Raw genomic sequence first — 17,135 nt, 5'->3', positions numbered from 1 at the left:
TACTGCCTTGGAGGTTGTCCTGGAACTCTCTTTGTAGACCAGCCTAGCCTCGAACCTACCTGCCACTGCCTCCGGAGTGCGAACTCCACCAAAGTTCCGCAAAATTGTGTAATTTGAAATCACTTGAAAGGTCACTGAATAGTTTAGTATTATTTTTTCCCGTTTTTTTTTTTTTTGGTAGTTTTGTGCGTTTCCATTGCCCTTTTGAAACTCTTTGTAGATCAGAGCGATTTCTGCTTTTCTATGGTATTGCTCACAAGTTTACCCCTTAGACACTCAGGATATTTTAGGATGTGCTCTTCCTCCACACAGACCTCTTGTATTTGTTTGTTTGTTTGTTTGTTTCTTTTTTTTTTTCTTTTTTTGATTTTTCGAGGCAGGGTTTCTCTGTGGCTTTGCGGGCTGTCCTGGAACTCGCCCTTGTAGACCAGGCTGGCTTCGAACTCAGAGATCTGCCTGCCCCTGCCTCCTGAGTGCTGGGATTAAAGGCATGCGCCACCAATGCCCGGCGGCCTCCAATCGGTCTCAGTGTGTGTTATATTACGTAGAGACAATCAAGCTGGGCAAAAGCACACTGAACACAGATTTCTGTCAGCTGTAAGACAGCCAGAGCTACATAGATTAAACCCTGCCTCAAAACGCAAAAGTAAACAGGCAGGTTTAGGGGTGCTAATTCTTTTTTTTTTTTTTTTTTTTTTTGGTTTTTCAAGACAGGGTTTCTCTGTGGCTTTGGAGGCTGTCCTGGAACTCGTTTGGTAGTCCAAGCTGGCCTCGAACTTACAGAGATCTGCCTGCCTCTGCCTCCCGAGTGCTGGGATTAAAGGCGTGCGCCACCAACGCCCGGCCTAGGGGTCCTAATTCTATAATATAATTTTATAAGGTGTCTCCTCTTTCCAACCTGACATTCTAAAAACCCAGCCAAGGAGATGGAGACAGAAGTCAGTGGTCTAGAGAGCTTACTGCTCTGGAGGGAACAGATTTTGTTTTCCATCCTCCACATCCTGGGGCTCAACAACCACCTGTTATTCAAGCACCAATAGAATGAGGTGATGCTCTCTTCTGGCCTCTGAAAGCTGCATTCACACACACAAAATTAAAAATACATATTAAAAGTATAAAGTGTAGGGGCTGGAGAGATGGCTCAGAGGTTAAGAGCACTGACTGCTCTTCCAGAGGTCTTGAGTTCAATTCCCGGCAACCACATGGTGGCTCACAACCATCTACAATTCAATCTGGTGTATATGTAATAAATAAATAAATCTTTAAAAAACAAGTATAAAGTGTAGGAACTTTTATCCTAGACCTGTTCCTGGAGGGAATCTTAGACCGTTACTGAACTTGCATTTACTGGCAGTCCCCAGACCCCACATTTCAGTATCCTTGGACATCACGGCTTTCTCTGTTTCATAATCACTATTATATTTTTTTCTATCTTTCTTCCTAAAAATCATCCTCTGGAATCACTTTAAGCCATTTTAACTTCTTGAGCTGGACATGGTGGAACATGCCAGTAATCCAAGCACTCCAGAGACTCAGAGACAGATTGCCCCTGAATTTGAAGATATCCTAGGTCCTCTAACGTTTGGTCAGCCAAGGCTCCATATTGGGACCCTGACTGAAAAAAAAAACCCTAAGAAGTCATTATAACTTTACAACAACAACCCCATTGCCTCTCAGAGAGGCCCACATTCACCTCACATACATTACTTGATACCTCTGTGTCAGAACTAACTGTAACTAAACCTTTGGGACTTTATTAACTTACAGACCAGTAACTTCCACCAATCCCCAAACTAAGAATGTCGGGAGACTTTTGCCTGCAGAAGAGCTATCCTCATCTTGCTGCAACTGCCAAGGGAAAGTTGAAATTTCCTTGATTTATGATATGTTCTTTTTTTTTTTTTTTTTTTTTTTTAGGTTTTTCGAGACAGGGTTTCTCTGTGGCTTTGGAGGCTGTCCTGGAACTCCCTTGGTAGTCCAGGCTGGTCTCGAACTCACAGAGATCCGCCTGCCTCTGCCTCCCGAGTGCTGGGATTAAAGGCGTGGGCCACCAACGCCCGGCTTATGATATGTTCTTGATGTGTTAAATTATAAGACTTCATGAAACTGCTTCCTTGTTGGAATATAAAATCTGGAGTAACCTAAATGTGTGTCCCTGAGTCATGAATAAACTAATTGGATCCAGAATAGACTATCTCTTGGCTGTTTTGCTTTGTTTTTGTTTTTGGAGACAGAGTTTCTCAGTGTTACAGCTCTGGCTGTCCTGGAACATGCTTTGTAGACCACCCTGACCTAAAAGTCACAGAGATCCTTCTGCCTCTGCATCCTGTGAGCTGGAATTAAATATGTGTGACACCACTGCCCAGTTGTTGTTTTTTTTTAACAGTTCCCATATGGTGGCTCACAATTATCTGTAGCTCCAGTTCCCAGGAATCTGACACCCCCTTCTGAGCTCCATGGACATCAGGCACACATGTGGTACATATTCAGGCAAAACAGACACATAAAATTAAATAATCTTTAAAAAAATTAAAAGAGACCCTCAAGACCTTGAGTACTTTCCATTGCATTCTTTGTGACTTTTAAAAAATGAAACATGCCAGGTGTAGGTGGTGCACGCCTTTAATCCCAGCACTTGGGAGGCAGAGGCAGGCGGATCTCTGTGAGTTCAAGCCAGCCTGGTCTACAAAGTGAGTTCCAGGACAGCCTCCAAAGCCACAGAGAAACCCTGTCTCGAAAAACCAAAAAAAAAAAAAAAAAAAAAGAACCAGAATAGGTCCTGAAAGGCAAAGGATCCCCTGGAACTGATGTTAGATAGTTGTGAGTCTCTAGACATCATAACTTTTATTTGTGTTATCGCTTTGCTTTTTAAATAAAGTTTCCTCCTACTCTGCAGAGGAAGAGAGGGAGGGAAGAGAAAGAAAAGCAAGAGACCACCTCAAAGAAAGGACTCCTCTAATGGACACGTGGTGGCTTGTGGGAACAACAGACATTGGCCGGAGGCCCACTTCCCCATCAGCCTAGAGCAGGCAGCTGTAATACAATGTTTACTAAAAACATGTTTACTAAAAACATGTTTACTAAAAACATGTTCGTGAAAAGGGCTGGCCCACGGAAACGCCCTAATATTGACCTTTTCCAAAGACTAACTGCCTCTTTCTGACCCACCCACCTCTGCCTCTGGTGGCAGGGTATATAATAACCAGCCAGGATATGAATAAAGGAGAGCCTTCTTGAGGAGCCTTCTGAAGCCACCGATGGGTCTCTGTATCATCAATCCTGACACCCTCGCCACATTCTCAGATACAGGTTGCACAGCGGGCGTGGCAGTGTCTTTCGCCAAGGGAGGACTCCTCTAATAGATACATGGGTGTCTTTCTCCAAGGGAGGACTCCTCTAATAGATACATGGGTGTCTTTCTCCAAGGGAGGACTCCTCTAATAGATACATGGGTGTCTTTCTCCAAGGGAGGACTCCACTAATAGATACATGAGTGTCTTTCTCCAAGGGATGACTCCTCTAATAGATACATGGGTGTCTTTCTCCAAAGGAGGACTCCTCTAGTGGAATCTTGGGTAGATTTCTCCAAGGGACAACTCCTGTAATGGACCCTTAGGTGGCTTTTGAGGCTATCCTGCTTCCCCCAACCCCCCCACCCCCGACACAGGGTTTCTCTGTGGCTTTGGAGGCTGTCCTGAAACTCGCTCTGTAGACCAGGCTGGCCTCGAACTCACAGAGATCCACCTGCCTCTGCCTCCCGAGTGCTGGGATTAAAGGCGTGCGCCACCAACGCCCAGCGGCTATCCTGCTTCTTGATGCGCTCACCTATTTTTCTTTTTTTGGTTTTTCGAGACAGGGCTTCTCTGTATTGTTTTGGAGGCTGTCCTGGAACTCCCAATGTAGATCTGCCTGCCTCTGTCTCCTGAGTGCTGGGATTAAAGGCATGCACAATCACCACTGGGCTACCAATGTTCTTTTCTTTTCATTTGTCCCTTGTTTATTTAAGTTTCTGGTGAGGCTGGTGTCTTTCCACATACAGGCAATTGAACTTGAAGGTCTGTGTCATTTCAGAGCTCTCAACCATTATCTCTAGGGGTCTTGTCTGTGAACCTGTAACGGTGACCACACCCTTTTGGGTGTGGCCTCAGGCAGAAGGAAGCAGAAAGAGGGAAGCTTGAGGCTTGGCTCCTGTTTTGGGGGCTCCTTTCTGGTGGGTCAGCCCATCCAGTAGGAAGGGCAGAGAAATGCTCCCACGGTTCTTTGTACTTTTCTGTGTAAGTGTTCCCCAATAAACACCCATTGCTGAGGCTGGTGGGAACGGACATACTTACAAGGAAGAGCTGGTAGAGTTCCTCCTCCATGGACTTGTGGACATGTTCCTCCACCAATGGGAACATTTGCACAAAGAACTGCAGCAGAAGTGAACGGGGCAGCAAGACGGTGTGGGTATCTGCTGACTCGACTGCCCATGCCCTGCAGTCTGCCCACGCCCACCCCAGCCCGAGCACCTCTAGTGTGAGGCTGGCCAGTCTCTGGCTGTTGCTGTGGTCGGTGTTGCCCATGGCTATCATCAGGCTGTGAATCACACGCATGTGCAGCAGCTCCTCGGCCACTGTGAAGTCATCTCGTGCCAGGATCCTTTGAGGAAGGATAAGAAGACAGGGAAAACTGTGGAGACGTGGGAGGGGAAAGGAGTCCCTCACCCCAAGTCTGAAGCCTCCCTCTCTCCAGCTGAGAAAGTAGAATTCCAGCAGAGCTGGGCTTTGTGGCACATGCCTTTTATCCCAGCACTAAGGAGGCAGAGGCAGGTGGATTTCTGTGAGTCCAGGCCAGCCTGTCTATGTAGAGAGTTCCAGGACAGCCTCACCTACTCCTGTCATGGGGAGACATTACTGCAAAAACAACAAAAAACAGGAAACAAGACAATGAGCTGCAATTCTTCCTTGAGAAGCCTGTAGTTTTTGTGGGAATTCATTTCACCAATAGTATTGGGATACAGGACCTAGGGCGTGGCTTCTTGTCTGCAAAGATGATCTCTCAAAAGCAGAGAGACAGAGGTCGAGTGCTCTCTTGGCTTGTGAACCTGGTCAGGTAGTGTGAAGCATTCTTTGGCAGTTCCCAGGTCCCTTGGGCAAATGAAAGGACTTTGCAACTTGTTATACCTTGTCCTGTATCCGTGAGTCTGTTTTCCCCCTAACATCCATATCTATCTATCTTCCTACCTACCTACCTACCTACCTACCTACCTACCTACCTACCTACCTACTGACCCAGCCACCCACCCACCCACGTACCCATCCACCCATCCATCCATCCACCCACCCACCCATCCACCCATCCATCCACCCATCCATGCATCCATCCTGATAGCCGCCTAATCCAGCCTGGGGCCAGCTCGCTCGTTCTGCCATCCTCTTCGGGCCCCAGGTGCCCAAACTCCATCTTTTGAAATTCCCACTTTGTCCCACCCCCAGAATTTCCCTGGCACGCACCCCGAAGCACTCCTTGGGAGTGATGGGCATAGCTTGCCCCTACCCTCTCTCCAATCCCCCCCATTCGCCACAGTCTTGCATTCCTTTGTCGCATTCATTGCACCCCTTATCGCCGCTCTGTTAGCAACGAACCAAGCGGCTGCTGTACAGCTCAGTGATTGTGGCAAACCGGGTAATCACCTGCTTTGCACGTCTGCCCCTCCCGGCAGGCCTGCTTCACGTCTGCGAGGCCGAGATAGGCTCTGCTGTGCACGCTGAGGCAGGGTCCCGCCACCCTGCTCATGGCTCATAGGGTTCCTCAGCCTCTGATCTGCCTCTGCCCTGACCCATCCTGCCAGTGTAGGAGCAACGGGAAACCCGGGAACCACGACGTGGTCTACTCAGCTCAAGTTGTTTTTGCTTGGCGTGACCCGTGAATTCTGTGCCTCGAGTACAGACAACTATAGACGACACTTCTCCTGAAGTGATAAGGTTAATTCAGACTGATCAGTAAGTAGATTTACATTCGGAAAAAATCTGTCGTTTGCTCTGCCCCCTGGTGGTCGACTCACATCTTTACAGGGGCAAAAAGGAAGTATTTCCGGTATTTCCGGAGCCCTGAGGGCGGCGACTCAGTCTTATTTACATACCCACAATGCACCGCACAGGGATCATTGCTGAATTTCAAACCAGAACTGCTAGTTTTTTGTTCCAACTTGGTTTCCTTCACCGTCGTACAATTTTCACAGATTTAAGTGAGACTGAACCAGAAGAGTTACGTGTTTTATTTCGTTTTCACAAAAAAGTGACCATTCGTTAAGTAAGATTCTTTGCTCACTTGAGAACTACATGTAGCCTAGGACAGGTATGTCCTTATAATTATATAAGCAGAAATTCTTTTCCGGAATTTTTGGAGGTCTCACTCAAGAGCCAAATTTTGAGCCAAGTGAGACCATATTCGTTAAAAACTAGAATCCTTTTTCTAAGTACTTTTTTACCAATTAGTTTTCAGCAAATACATAGTTTTGTGTGCTGTGTCATTTAGTGATTAAAATTTGGAGACCTCATGAAGCTTTTACCTTAGTGTTGTAATTCAAGCCTAAAGTTCAAAACCTGTACTTGTTGTGTATATAAACCCAGTATGACCTTAGCATGCTCTGTGTGTGTGGCTGCTTCTCTTTACTTTGTCTTGTGCTTATGCACCTGGGTAATCCTCTGTAGGTGATCTGTCTCCTTCCCTACAAAAACAAAACCAGGAACAAAGTCAAGAGAAACAATAGCAGAGAGAGACAAACAAAATTACAACCCAAATGTAAAGGCAACATATAATCAAACCAAAACTAACAAAACCCCCAAGAATATCAGGAGATAGTAGTGCATGCTTAATCCAGCATTTGGGAGGCAGAGCCAGAGGCAGGTGGACCTTTGTGAATTAAAGGTCAGGTTATATGGTCTCAGTGGTTAAGAACACTAGCTGGTATTCCAGAGGTCCTGAGTTCAATTTCCAGCAACCACATGATGGCTCACAACCATATGTAATGTGATCTGGTGACCTCTTCCGGTCTGCAGACAGACAGAACAGTGTATACCAAATAAATAAATAAATAAATAAATAAATAAACAAACAAACAAGTCTAAAAAAAATGGGGGGCAGGTATAATATAAAATCAAATCAGTTCCAGGACAGTCAGGGCTACTCAGAGAAACTCTGTCTTGAAAACCAACCAAGAAAGACAAAGAAACAAAAACAAACCAAAATCTAAAGGCAACATATAATCTAAACCAAAACTAACAAAAACCCCAAGAAGGTCAGGAGGTAGTGGTGCACGCATTTAATCCCAGCACTTTCTAAGCAGAGGCAGGGGGAGTCTCTGTGAGTTTGAGGCCAGCCTGGTCTACAGAGAGAGTTCCAGCCAACCAACCAAAACAAAAGAAAACAATTAAAAAGCCTAATGAAACAATGAGCAACAGGAAAAACAGGAGAACCCAAAGTAAAACAAAACTGAAATACGAAACTGATTTAGCTGAGCTGGATGGCACTGGTCTGCTATTCCAGTCACTGGTGACAGGTGGCAGGAAGATCAAAACCACCCTGGAGTATGGGCCAAGTTCAAGGCCAGCCTAGGCAGTTTAGGAAGGTACTGTCTTAACAATTAAAAAGTAGAAACAGCATATGATGGAATGTCACATAGTAGCTATGAGGCCTGAGGCACTGCAAGGCAAACCTGAAAGAGACTGGGAGGAAAAACAAAAATACCAGTGATGAGAGATTAGTACAGGATGTAATATGTTATAAATTGGGCACAGTGGCACATGCTTATAATCCCAGGGTTCAGGAGGCAGACAAGTGCATAGGCCTGCAGACAGTGTCAGTCTTGGCTTGCCGCAATCACCCACTCCCTCTGCTGGCCTACCCAAAGGCTGCCTGTAAAGAGCACTGGTAGTGCTGGGCGTTGGTGGCACACGCCTTTAATCCCAGCACTCGGGAGGCAGAGGCAGGCGGATCTCTGTGAGTTCGAAGCTGGGCTGGACCGACAGCCTCCAAAACAATACAGAGAAACCCTGTCTCGAAAAACCAAAACAAAAAACAAAACAAAACAAAAAAAAACACTGGTAGCTGGAAGCATTTCAATGGATCAGGTGGGATGGATTATGGCACTTCGGAGCCAAAGAATATTGAGAGGCATTCTGCAGGACACAGAGAAAAAAATGACTGACAAACTGCCAATACAGGCAGGACAGTTTCAAATTTCCTGCTTCACTGAGAAGTCTGCCACACACTCTAGACTGAAGACGGATGCCCCAACATTACAGAAAAACTGTGGGTAACTGTCCAGGAGGCAATATATCTCTGTAAATTCTAGAGTTTATATAATATCCTTCTGAGGTCTTTGATTGAGTTGAAGACAGATAGCTATGGCTACTGTTTTCCTTAGTTAAGATAAAAGGTAAGTTACATATAAAACTTTAGACTCACAAAGATAGGATAGAATATTTTCTCTAAATTTTGCCAAATGTTAATGGTCTAAATATTGTTACCTATAGATCTTGCTTAATCCCTGTTTGGTTATTTATACTTTTACTATGTTAAGGTTAAAACCTTTTTTTATTTAGACAAAAAGGGGAGATGATGGGGGATGTCCTTCTGTATATCTGTTTCTCTTATTGGTTGATGAATAAAACACTGTTTGGCCAGGCAAGTAGTGTAGGTGGGGTTATGAGAGGAAGGAGAAGGAGAGAGGAGACAGACTCTGAGATCCCGTGTGGCCTCCAAAGGAGTAACCAAGACCCTGTGAAAATACAAATTAACTAAATGACGGTGCTGATCAATAGGAAGTCCTAATCACTGGCCAACATTTATAAATTAATATATATCTGTGGGTGCTTATTTGGGGCTGAAGGGTGGTGGGACTTCAGCAGCATTGAGACAAGTGGGTCACTTGAGTAGGAGTTCAAGTCCATCCTTGATAATACAGCAAGAACTAGCCCAACATACAAACAAAAATGCATTATAATTATTGTTAATTAATTACTTAATTTGGAGACAGGTTTTCTCTATGTAGCTCTGTTGTCCTGGAGCTTGCTACATAGTGCAGACTGTTGTCAAACTTACAGAAAACCTTATTCCTCTGCCTCCTGAGTTCTGGCACTAAAGATGTGTCACCAAGCCTGGTTCATTATTATTTTTAAAAATCAGACATTCAGCTGGGCGGTGGTGGCCCACGCCTTTAATCCCAACACTCGGGAGGCAGAGGCAGGTGGATCTCTGTGAGTTCGAGGCTGGGCTGGACCGACAGCTTCGAAAACAATACAGAGAAACCCTGTCTCGTAAAAACCAAAAAAAAAATCAGACAGTCAGTGAAGTATTAACAATATGAGCTATTGATGCGGCATAAGTGTTGATGGCTCAGGAGTTATGGTTACATGCTCTCTCTCTCTCTCTCTCTCTCTCTCTCTCTCTCTCTCTCTCTCTCTCTCTCTCTCTCTCTCAGGTCTCCTGTAGCCCAACCAAGCTTACGCTTGCTATGTAGCTAAGGATAACCTTGAATTACCGATCTGACAAGTTTGCTGTTTGAAAATAAGGTCTTGGTAGCTCAGGCTGGCCTTGAACTCTTGACATTCATCCTGTCTTTACTTCCTGAGTGTTGGGATTACAGATGTAAACTGCTACACTGCTCTTCTAGACAAGTTTTTTTGTTCTTGCTTTTTATTTATTTTTTTAAAATATTTTATTTATTTAGTGTATATACAGTCTTCTGCCTGCAGGCCAGAAGAGAGCACTAGGTCTCATTCAAGGTGGTTGTGAACTACCATGTGGTTTCCGGAATTGAACTCAGGACCTCTGGAAGAACAGTCAGTGCTCTTAACCACTGAGCCATCTCTCCAGCCTCCTGCTTTTTATTTTTATTCTATGAGTGTTTTGCCTTTATGTATGCAAGTGCACCAGGTGCAGTGATGTGCCAGCCTGTGGGAGCCATCCTGGGTTCCCTGCAACCCCTGCAAGAGCAGCAAGTTTTTTTTTTTTTTTTGGCTTTTCCAGACAAGGTTTCTTTGTATTGTTTTGGAGGCTGTCCTGGAACTTGCTCTGTAGACCAGGCTGGCCTGCAACTCACAGAGATCTGCCTGCCTCTGCCTCCCGAGTGCTGGGATTAAAGGTGTGCGCCACCACGCCCGGCTTCAGCAGCAAGTGTTCTTAATCGCTTTTCACATCTCCAGCTTCCTCTTCTGGACAAGTACAACCAGCCTGTGATGTGAACTCCTCTAAGAAGTGAATCAGAATCAGTGTGGAAAACTGGAAACAAATTTGCCTTGGGGTTTGTACCTTGACCCTGGAGAACCTTATATAGCAAAACTCTTCAAATGTTAAATAAAGTGACACAGATCAGTACTAATATAACTGGGTGGATGGGACGTTCTTGTTTAAGCACAGAAGATTCTGGAGCCTGTGAGATAACTCAGGGTTAGAGGTGCTTGGTGCCTTGTCTTCACACTCAACATTCACTCACACACACACACACACAGACACACATACACACACACTTACACTCACTCACTCACACACACACACACACACACACACGCACACACGCACACATACACTCCAGCATGCTTGCACACTAAATAAGTTTAAAATCTTAGGATTTTTGTTTGTCTTTGTCTTCAAGATAGGGTTTCTCTGTGGCTTTGGAGGTTATCCTGGAACTCGCTCTGTGTAGACCAGGAAGGCCTCGAACTCACAGAGATTCGCCTGCCTCTGCCTGCTGAGTGCTGGGATTAAAGGCGCGTGCCACCAATGGCAAGTGCTAAAATGTTAATTATATTTTAATGTGCCTATATAAATATGCACGCCTGTGAGTGTAGGTCAGAGGACAATTTGGAAAATTTTCTTTCTGCCAGACATCTCTAGAGGGTTCTACTGTGCCAGTGCAAGAGTTTTTCAGTCACTAATATCCCTGTTGTACTTTGGGACTGATGAACCAGCCACACACTCAACCTCATTATAGGACAATTGATCATTTCATTAGTACCTCCAGTAAATGCCAGTTATCAGGTTAATTATTTAGATTTTTATTTTGCAAATGGTGATTTTTCTAAATTCATAAAGAGACATTTTATGGAAAACTTGTTTGGTTTACATATTTGGTTAGTTTTTCAAGGAGTTGTGTTTTTTCATAAGACAGTGTCACTCAGCCAGGCATAGACTCACACGCCTTTAATTCCAGCACTGGCAGCAGAGGTAGGCAGATTCTGTGAGTTAGAGTCTAGCCAGGTCTACAAAGTGAGTTCCAGGATAGCCAAGAATATATATAGACTTTGTATCAAAAAACCATGGGGGGCCGGGCGGTGGTGGCACATGCCTTTAATCCCAGCACTCGGGAGGCAGAGGCAGGTGGATCTCTGTGAGTTCGAGGCCGGGCTGGACCGACAGCCTCCAAAACAATACAGAGAAACCCTGTCTCATTAAAAAAAAAAAAACATGGGGGGGGAGACACCTTGTAGCCATCTGAAACTCTCCATCCTCTTGCTTCAGCACTGGAATTACACAAAACATCACCAGTTTTCATTAGCTCCTATGGCAGATTTAAAATGTTCCGACCAAGGTTTTTTTTTAACTATTTATTAATTTTATTTTATTTGCATTGATATAGAAGGTGTCAGATCCCCTGAAACCAGAGTTACAGACAGTTGTGAGCTGCCATATGGTTGCTGGGTATTGAACCCGGGTCCTCTGGAACAGCAGAACAGTGCAGTTTACCTCTGAGCTGCACTCCAAGACAGAGGCAGGTGGATCGCTATGAGTTCGAGACCAGCCTGGTCTACAAGAGCTAGTTACAGGACAGCCTCCAAAGCCACAGAGAAACCCTGTCTCAAAAAACAAAATAAATAAATAATAAAAACCCAGCCCTCAAGCCACTCCTACTGCCCAGTTTCAGAAGTCAGAAGTCTTCTGTGGTCTCAGCTAGCTGGAATGCTTTTTGTGCCCCTCAGTGATTTTTTCTTCTTCTGCAATAAACTTGCCTCTGGTTTCGTAGACTTTGGTGATAAGTCTTTGGTGACAAGACTTTGTGTGCCTCTGGACCTAACACATATCAGCTGAGTTGCCTGCTTTTATTTTTAAAAATTATGTGTATACGGATCAGAATGGCTCAGATCAAAAACACTGATGACAGCATATGCTGGACAGGGTGTAGAATACGTTGAACACTCCTCCATTGCTGGTGGGAGTGCAAACTTGTACAACTGCTGTGGAAATCATTTTACGGTTTTACAGAAAACTGGGAATCAATCTACCTCAAGACCCTGCAATACCACATTTGGGCATGTACCCAAAGGATGCACACTCACACCACAAGGACATTTGCTAAACTAGGTTCATAGCAACATTATTTGTAATATCCAGAACTTGGAAACAATCTAGACGCACCTCAGTGAAACATGTATAAAAAACATGGGGCTGGAGAGATAGCTTACAGGTTAAGAGTACTGACTGATCTTCCAGGTGTCCTGAGTTCAATTCCCAGCAACCACATGGTGGCTCACAATCATCTGTAATGAGATCTGGTGCCCTCTTCTGGCCTGCAGGGATACATGCAGACAGAACACTGTATACATAATAAATAAATATATCTTAAAAGAAAAGAACATGTGGCACATTTACACAAAGGAGTATTACTCAGGGGTAAGAAACAATGACATCTGTACATTTGCAGGTAAATGGACAGAACTAGAAAAAAAAACACCTTGAGTGAGGAACCCAGATCCAGAAAGACAAATACAGTAGGTTCTCACTCAGAAATGGATACCAGAAATAAAGTAAAGTATAACCAGCCTACAATTCACAACCCCAGAGAGCTTAAACCCTCTTCCAGAAACTGATGGAAGCAGATGCAGAGACCCACAGTAACCCTTGGGATGAGCTCCCGAAGTACAATGAAAGTGAGAGGGATAATGAACAAAGGAGTCAAGACCATGATGGGGAAATGCACAGAATCAGCTGACCTGAGTAGTGAGAGGTCACTGACTCCAGACTGACTACTGGGGAACCGGGACTGGAATGTAAATAATAAATAAAAAGGAGGACAACCAAAACGTTATGGTCATCATGTATGTCTGTGTGTGCCTGGCTCCCATGGAACTCAGCAGAGGGTAGGGAGGGTTGTGAGCCACCATGTGGTTTCTGGGAACTGAACCCTACTGTGTCATGTCTCCTAATCTGGTCATGTTTTCCATCTTAGAGTTGTTCTTTCCTTCTGTTGACTATGGTTCTCCTCTCCTTCTTCTAGTTTTGGAGATAATCACACTCTATATCCCAGGCTAGCATAGACTTTCTATATAGACCACCATGGTGTTGAATTCCTGGCAATCCTCCTGCCTCACTCTCCCGAGTTGCTTTACAGCTTTCCTGTGACTTCCTGGTGCCTTCCAGGAAAACATCAGGGTTACCACCTTATCTCTTCTGGACCTGCTAGTGCCTGGCCTCCACGTCCCAAGGTTGTGATCTCCACTCAGCCCACAGGCCTGTGTCCCGGGGCAAGCACAGCTACTGCTCAGCACATTTGTGACAAGTGAATGATCAAGACAATTGTCAAGGTCTCTGTTTATTTTGAGACAGGCTCTTTGTAACCCTAGCTGGCCTGGAACTCGCTTTGTACAAGAGGTTGGCCCCCTGGTGGTGGCCCAGCACTAGTCCAGGGATAAAGGCTGGCGTTTTGGAACCCTGGCTTGTGACTAAACGTATTTTACATACCCATAATGCATTGCGCAGAGATCGGCGCTTTCATTTAAAAGTATGAGCTCTTTTCCTGTTTCCTTTTTCTTTCTTGAGAGCGAAGCCGCATCCAGAGATTGAATGTGAACTGAAAGCAGACGTCAATGACGGCTTGATTTGTGCAGCTAGTTCCCATCGGTTATATAGGAGTTACAGACGGTGGAGAACGGTGGGCGGCCTGCACAGGTCATTCTCTGGTTTCTCTTCAGATCGTATAAATCTTTCGCCTTTTACTAAAGATTTCCGTGGGGAGGAACAACTCTGAGTCTTAGCTCAATTTTTTGAGGTCCTGCTTTGTTCAGGGCTACTTTTACTGGTTCAAGAGTAGACACGACAGAGTCTCCTTACCTGTTTGGGAATAACGAGTAATGAAGTGCTTTAGTTATTAAGTTATTTTCTTATTTGTGACACTGACTTTCTGTATTTCCTTGGAGGTTGTTCTTTGTAGGCCAGCCTGGCCTTAAACCATTTGCCTCCCGAGTGGTGGTTTTAAAGGTATGCTCCACCAAAGATCCGCAGAATTGTGTATTTTGAAATCACTTGAAAGGTCACTGAATAGTATTAATTTTTCCCCCGGGTTTTTTTTTTTTTCCGGTAGTTTTGTGCGTTTCCATTGCCCTTTTGAATCTCATTGTAGATCAGAGCGATTTCTGCTTTTCTATTGCTCACAAGTTTACCCCTTAGACACTTTCAGGATATTTTAGGATGTGGTCTTCCTCCACACAGGCCTCTTGTTTTTGTTTGTTTGTTTGTTTGTTTTTTGATTTTTCGAGGCAGGGTTTCTCTGTGGCTTTGCGGGCTGTCCTGGAACTCACTCTGTAGACCAGGCTGGCTTCGAACTCAGAGATCTGCCTGCTCTGCCTCCTGAGTGCTGGGATTAAAGGCATGCGCCACCAATGCCCGGCGGCCTCCAATCGGTCTCAGTGTGTGTTATATTACGTAGAGACAATCAAGCTGGGCAAAAGCACACTGAACACAGATTTCTGTCAGCTGTAAGACAGCCAGAGCTACATAGATAAACCCTGCCTCAAAACGCAAAAGTAAACAGGCAGGTTTAGGGGTCCTAAGTCTATAATATAATTTAATAAGGTGTCTCCTCTTTCCAACCTGACATTCTAAAAACCCAGCCAAGGAGATGGAGACAGAAGTCAGTGGTCTAGAGAGCTTACTGCTCTGGCGGGAACCGATTTTGTTTTCCATCATCCACATCCTGGGGCTCAACAACCACCTGTTATTCAAGCGCCAATAGAATGAGGTGATGCTCTCTTCTGGCCTCTGAAAGCTGCATTCACACACACAAAATTAAAAATACATATTAAAAGTATAAAGTGTAGGGGCTGGAGAGATGGCTCAGAGGTTAAGAGCACTGACTGCTCTTCCAGAGGTCTTGAGTTCAATTCCCAGCAACCACATGGTGGCTCACAACCATCTACAATTCAATCTGGTGTATATGTAATAAATAAATAAATCTTTAAAAAACAAGTATAAAGTGTAGGAACTTTTATCCTAGACCTGTTCCTGGAGGGAATCTTAGACCGTTACTGAACTTGCATTTACTGGCAGTCCCCAGACCCCACATTTCAGTATCCTTGGACATCACGGCTTTCTCTGTTTCATAATCACTATTATATTTTTTTCTATCTTTCTTCCTAAAAATCATCCTCTGGAATCACTTTAAGCCATTTTAACTTCTTGAGCTGGACATGGTGGAACATGCCAGTAATCCAAGCACTCCAGAGACTCAGAGACAGATTGCCCCTGAATTTGAAGATATCCTAGGTCCTCTAACGTTTGGTCAGCCAAGGCTCCATATTGGGACCCTGCCTCAAAAAAAAAAAAAAAAAAAAAAACCCTAACAAGTCATTATAACTTTACAACGACCCCATTGCCTCTCAGAGAGGCCCACATTCACCTCACATATATTACTTGATACCTCTGTGTCAGAACTAACATCTTGTAACTAAACCTTTGGGAATCTATTAACTTAGCAGACCAGTAACTTCCACCAACCCCCAAACTAAGAATGTTGGGAGACGGCCGGGCGTTGGTGGCGCACGCCTTTGATCCCAGCACTCGGGAGGCAGAGGCAGGCGGATCTCTGTGAATTCGAGACCAGCCTGGACTACCAAGCGAGTTTCAGGACAGCCTCCAAAGCCACAGAGAAACCCTGTCTCGAAAAACCAAGAAAAAAAAAAAAGAATGTCGGGAGACTTTTGCCTGCAGAAGAGCTATCCTCATCTTGCTGTAACTGCCAAGGGAAAGTTGAAATTCCCTTGATTTATGAAATGTTCTTGATGTGTTAAATTATAAGACTTCATGAAACTGCTTCCTTGTTGGAATATAAAATCTGGAGTCACCTAAATGTGTGTCCCTGAGTCATGAATAAACTAATTGGATCCAGAATAGACTATCTCTTGGCTGTTTTGCTTTGTTTTTGTTTTTGGAGACAGAGTTTCTCAGTGTTACAGCTCTGGCTGTCCTGGAACATGCTTTGTAGACCACCCTGACCTCAAAGTCACAGAGATCCTCCTGCTTCTGCATCCTGAGGGCTAGAATTAAAAATGTGTGACACCAATGCAAATTTTTTAGCAGTTCCCATATGGTGGCTCACAATCATCTGTAGCTCCAGTTCCCAGGATTCTGACACCCCCTTCTGAGCTCCATGGATATCAGGCACACATGTGGTACATATTCAGGCTAAACAGACACATAAAATTAAATAATCTTTTAAAAAATTGAAAAGAGACCCTCAAGACCTTGAGTACTTTCCTATGTAGTCTATGGTATTCTTTGTGACTTTTTAATAATAAAACATATACTTTATATGCATATGTGCCTGGTGTATGCATGTGCCTCATGTGCATACATTTCTTTCATGCGTGTATATGCCTGATGTATGCATATGGATCATGTGCAAACATTTCTTAAATGTGTATATGCATGCTGTATGCATGTGCATTTTGTGCATACATTTCTTTTGTTTTGTTTTTGTTTTTTTGGTTTTTCGAGACAAGGTTTCTCTGTATTGTTTTGGAGGTTGTCCTGGAACTCGCTCTGTAGACCAGGCTGGCTTTGAACTCAGAGAGATCCGCCTGCCTCTGCCTCCGGAGTGCTGGGATTAAAGGCGTGAGCCACTACTGCCCGGCTACCAATTTTCTTTCCATTTGTTCCTTGTTTATTTAAGTTTCTGTTGAGGCTGGTGTCTTTCCACACACAGACTATTGAACTTGAAGGTCTGTGTTATTTCAGAGCTCTCAACCATTATCTCTAGGGGTCTTGTCTGTGAACCTGTAACGGTGACCATACCCCTTTGGGTGTGGCCTCAGGCAGAAGGAAGCAGAAAGAGGGAAGCTTGAGGCTTGGCTCCTGTTTTGCGGGCTCCTTTCTGGTGGGTC

General features: G+C 44.5%; 1 protein-coding gene and 1 non-coding gene across 7 annotated transcripts; one reads left to right on the top strand and one right to left on the bottom strand.

Annotated features, from left to right (window-relative positions):
- Positions 1 to 3,980: 3,980 nt before the first annotated feature.
- On the bottom strand, positions 3,981 to 6,115 carry LOC121143980 (armadillo-like helical domain containing protein 1). Of its 6 annotated transcripts, none has more exons than XM_040756867.1 (4): positions 5,673 to 6,092; positions 4,509 to 4,638; positions 4,332 to 4,409; positions 3,981 to 4,143 (listed from the first exon to the last, which is right to left on the bottom strand). In XM_040756867.1, the coding sequence occupies exons 1-4, from the start codon at positions 5,780 to 5,782 to the stop codon at positions 4,090 to 4,092; spliced, it is 372 nt and encodes a 123-aa protein (XP_040612801.1). In that variant the 5' UTR covers positions 5,783 to 6,092; the 3' UTR covers positions 3,981 to 4,089. The 6 variants fall into 6 exon arrangements, with proteins under 6 accessions (XP_040612801.1, XP_040612802.1, XP_040612799.1 ...); XM_040756868.1 differs by having other exon boundaries at positions 3,981 to 4,110; positions 5,673 to 6,089; XM_040756865.1 differs by having other exon boundaries at positions 4,332 to 4,638; positions 5,673 to 6,108.
- A 7,814-nt stretch (positions 6,116 to 13,929) lies between these two features.
- Positions 13,930 to 14,046, top strand: LOC121144218. Its single transcript, XR_005881537.1, has one exon. It is a non-coding gene; the product is annotated as a U5 spliceosomal RNA (small nuclear RNA).
- The last annotated feature ends 3,089 nt before the right edge of the window (positions 14,047 to 17,135 follow it).

Source organism: Mesocricetus auratus, unplaced genomic scaffold (genome assembly GCF_017639785.1).
Source record: "Mesocricetus auratus isolate SY011 unplaced genomic scaffold, BCM_Maur_2.0 Super-Scaffold_100014, whole genome shotgun sequence".
NCBI classification, from domain to species: Eukaryota; Metazoa; Chordata; class Mammalia; order Rodentia; family Cricetidae; genus Mesocricetus; species Mesocricetus auratus.
Note: the sequence above shows the minus strand (reverse complement) of the source record. Positions and strands in the feature narration are given on the sequence as shown.

What these genes read in the sequence shown, in the direction of transcription:
- LOC121143980 (XM_040756863.1), bottom strand. Translation starts at nt 5,782, where the DNA reads ATGAGCCATGAGCAGGGTGGCGGGACCCTGCCTCAGCGTGCACAGCAG. An exon ending in GGGGCAGACGTGCAAAGCAG is followed by an intron (nt 4,639 to 5,672) that starts GTGATTACCCGG and finishes CCTTCCTCAAAG; the next exon opens with GATCCTGGCACGAGATGACT.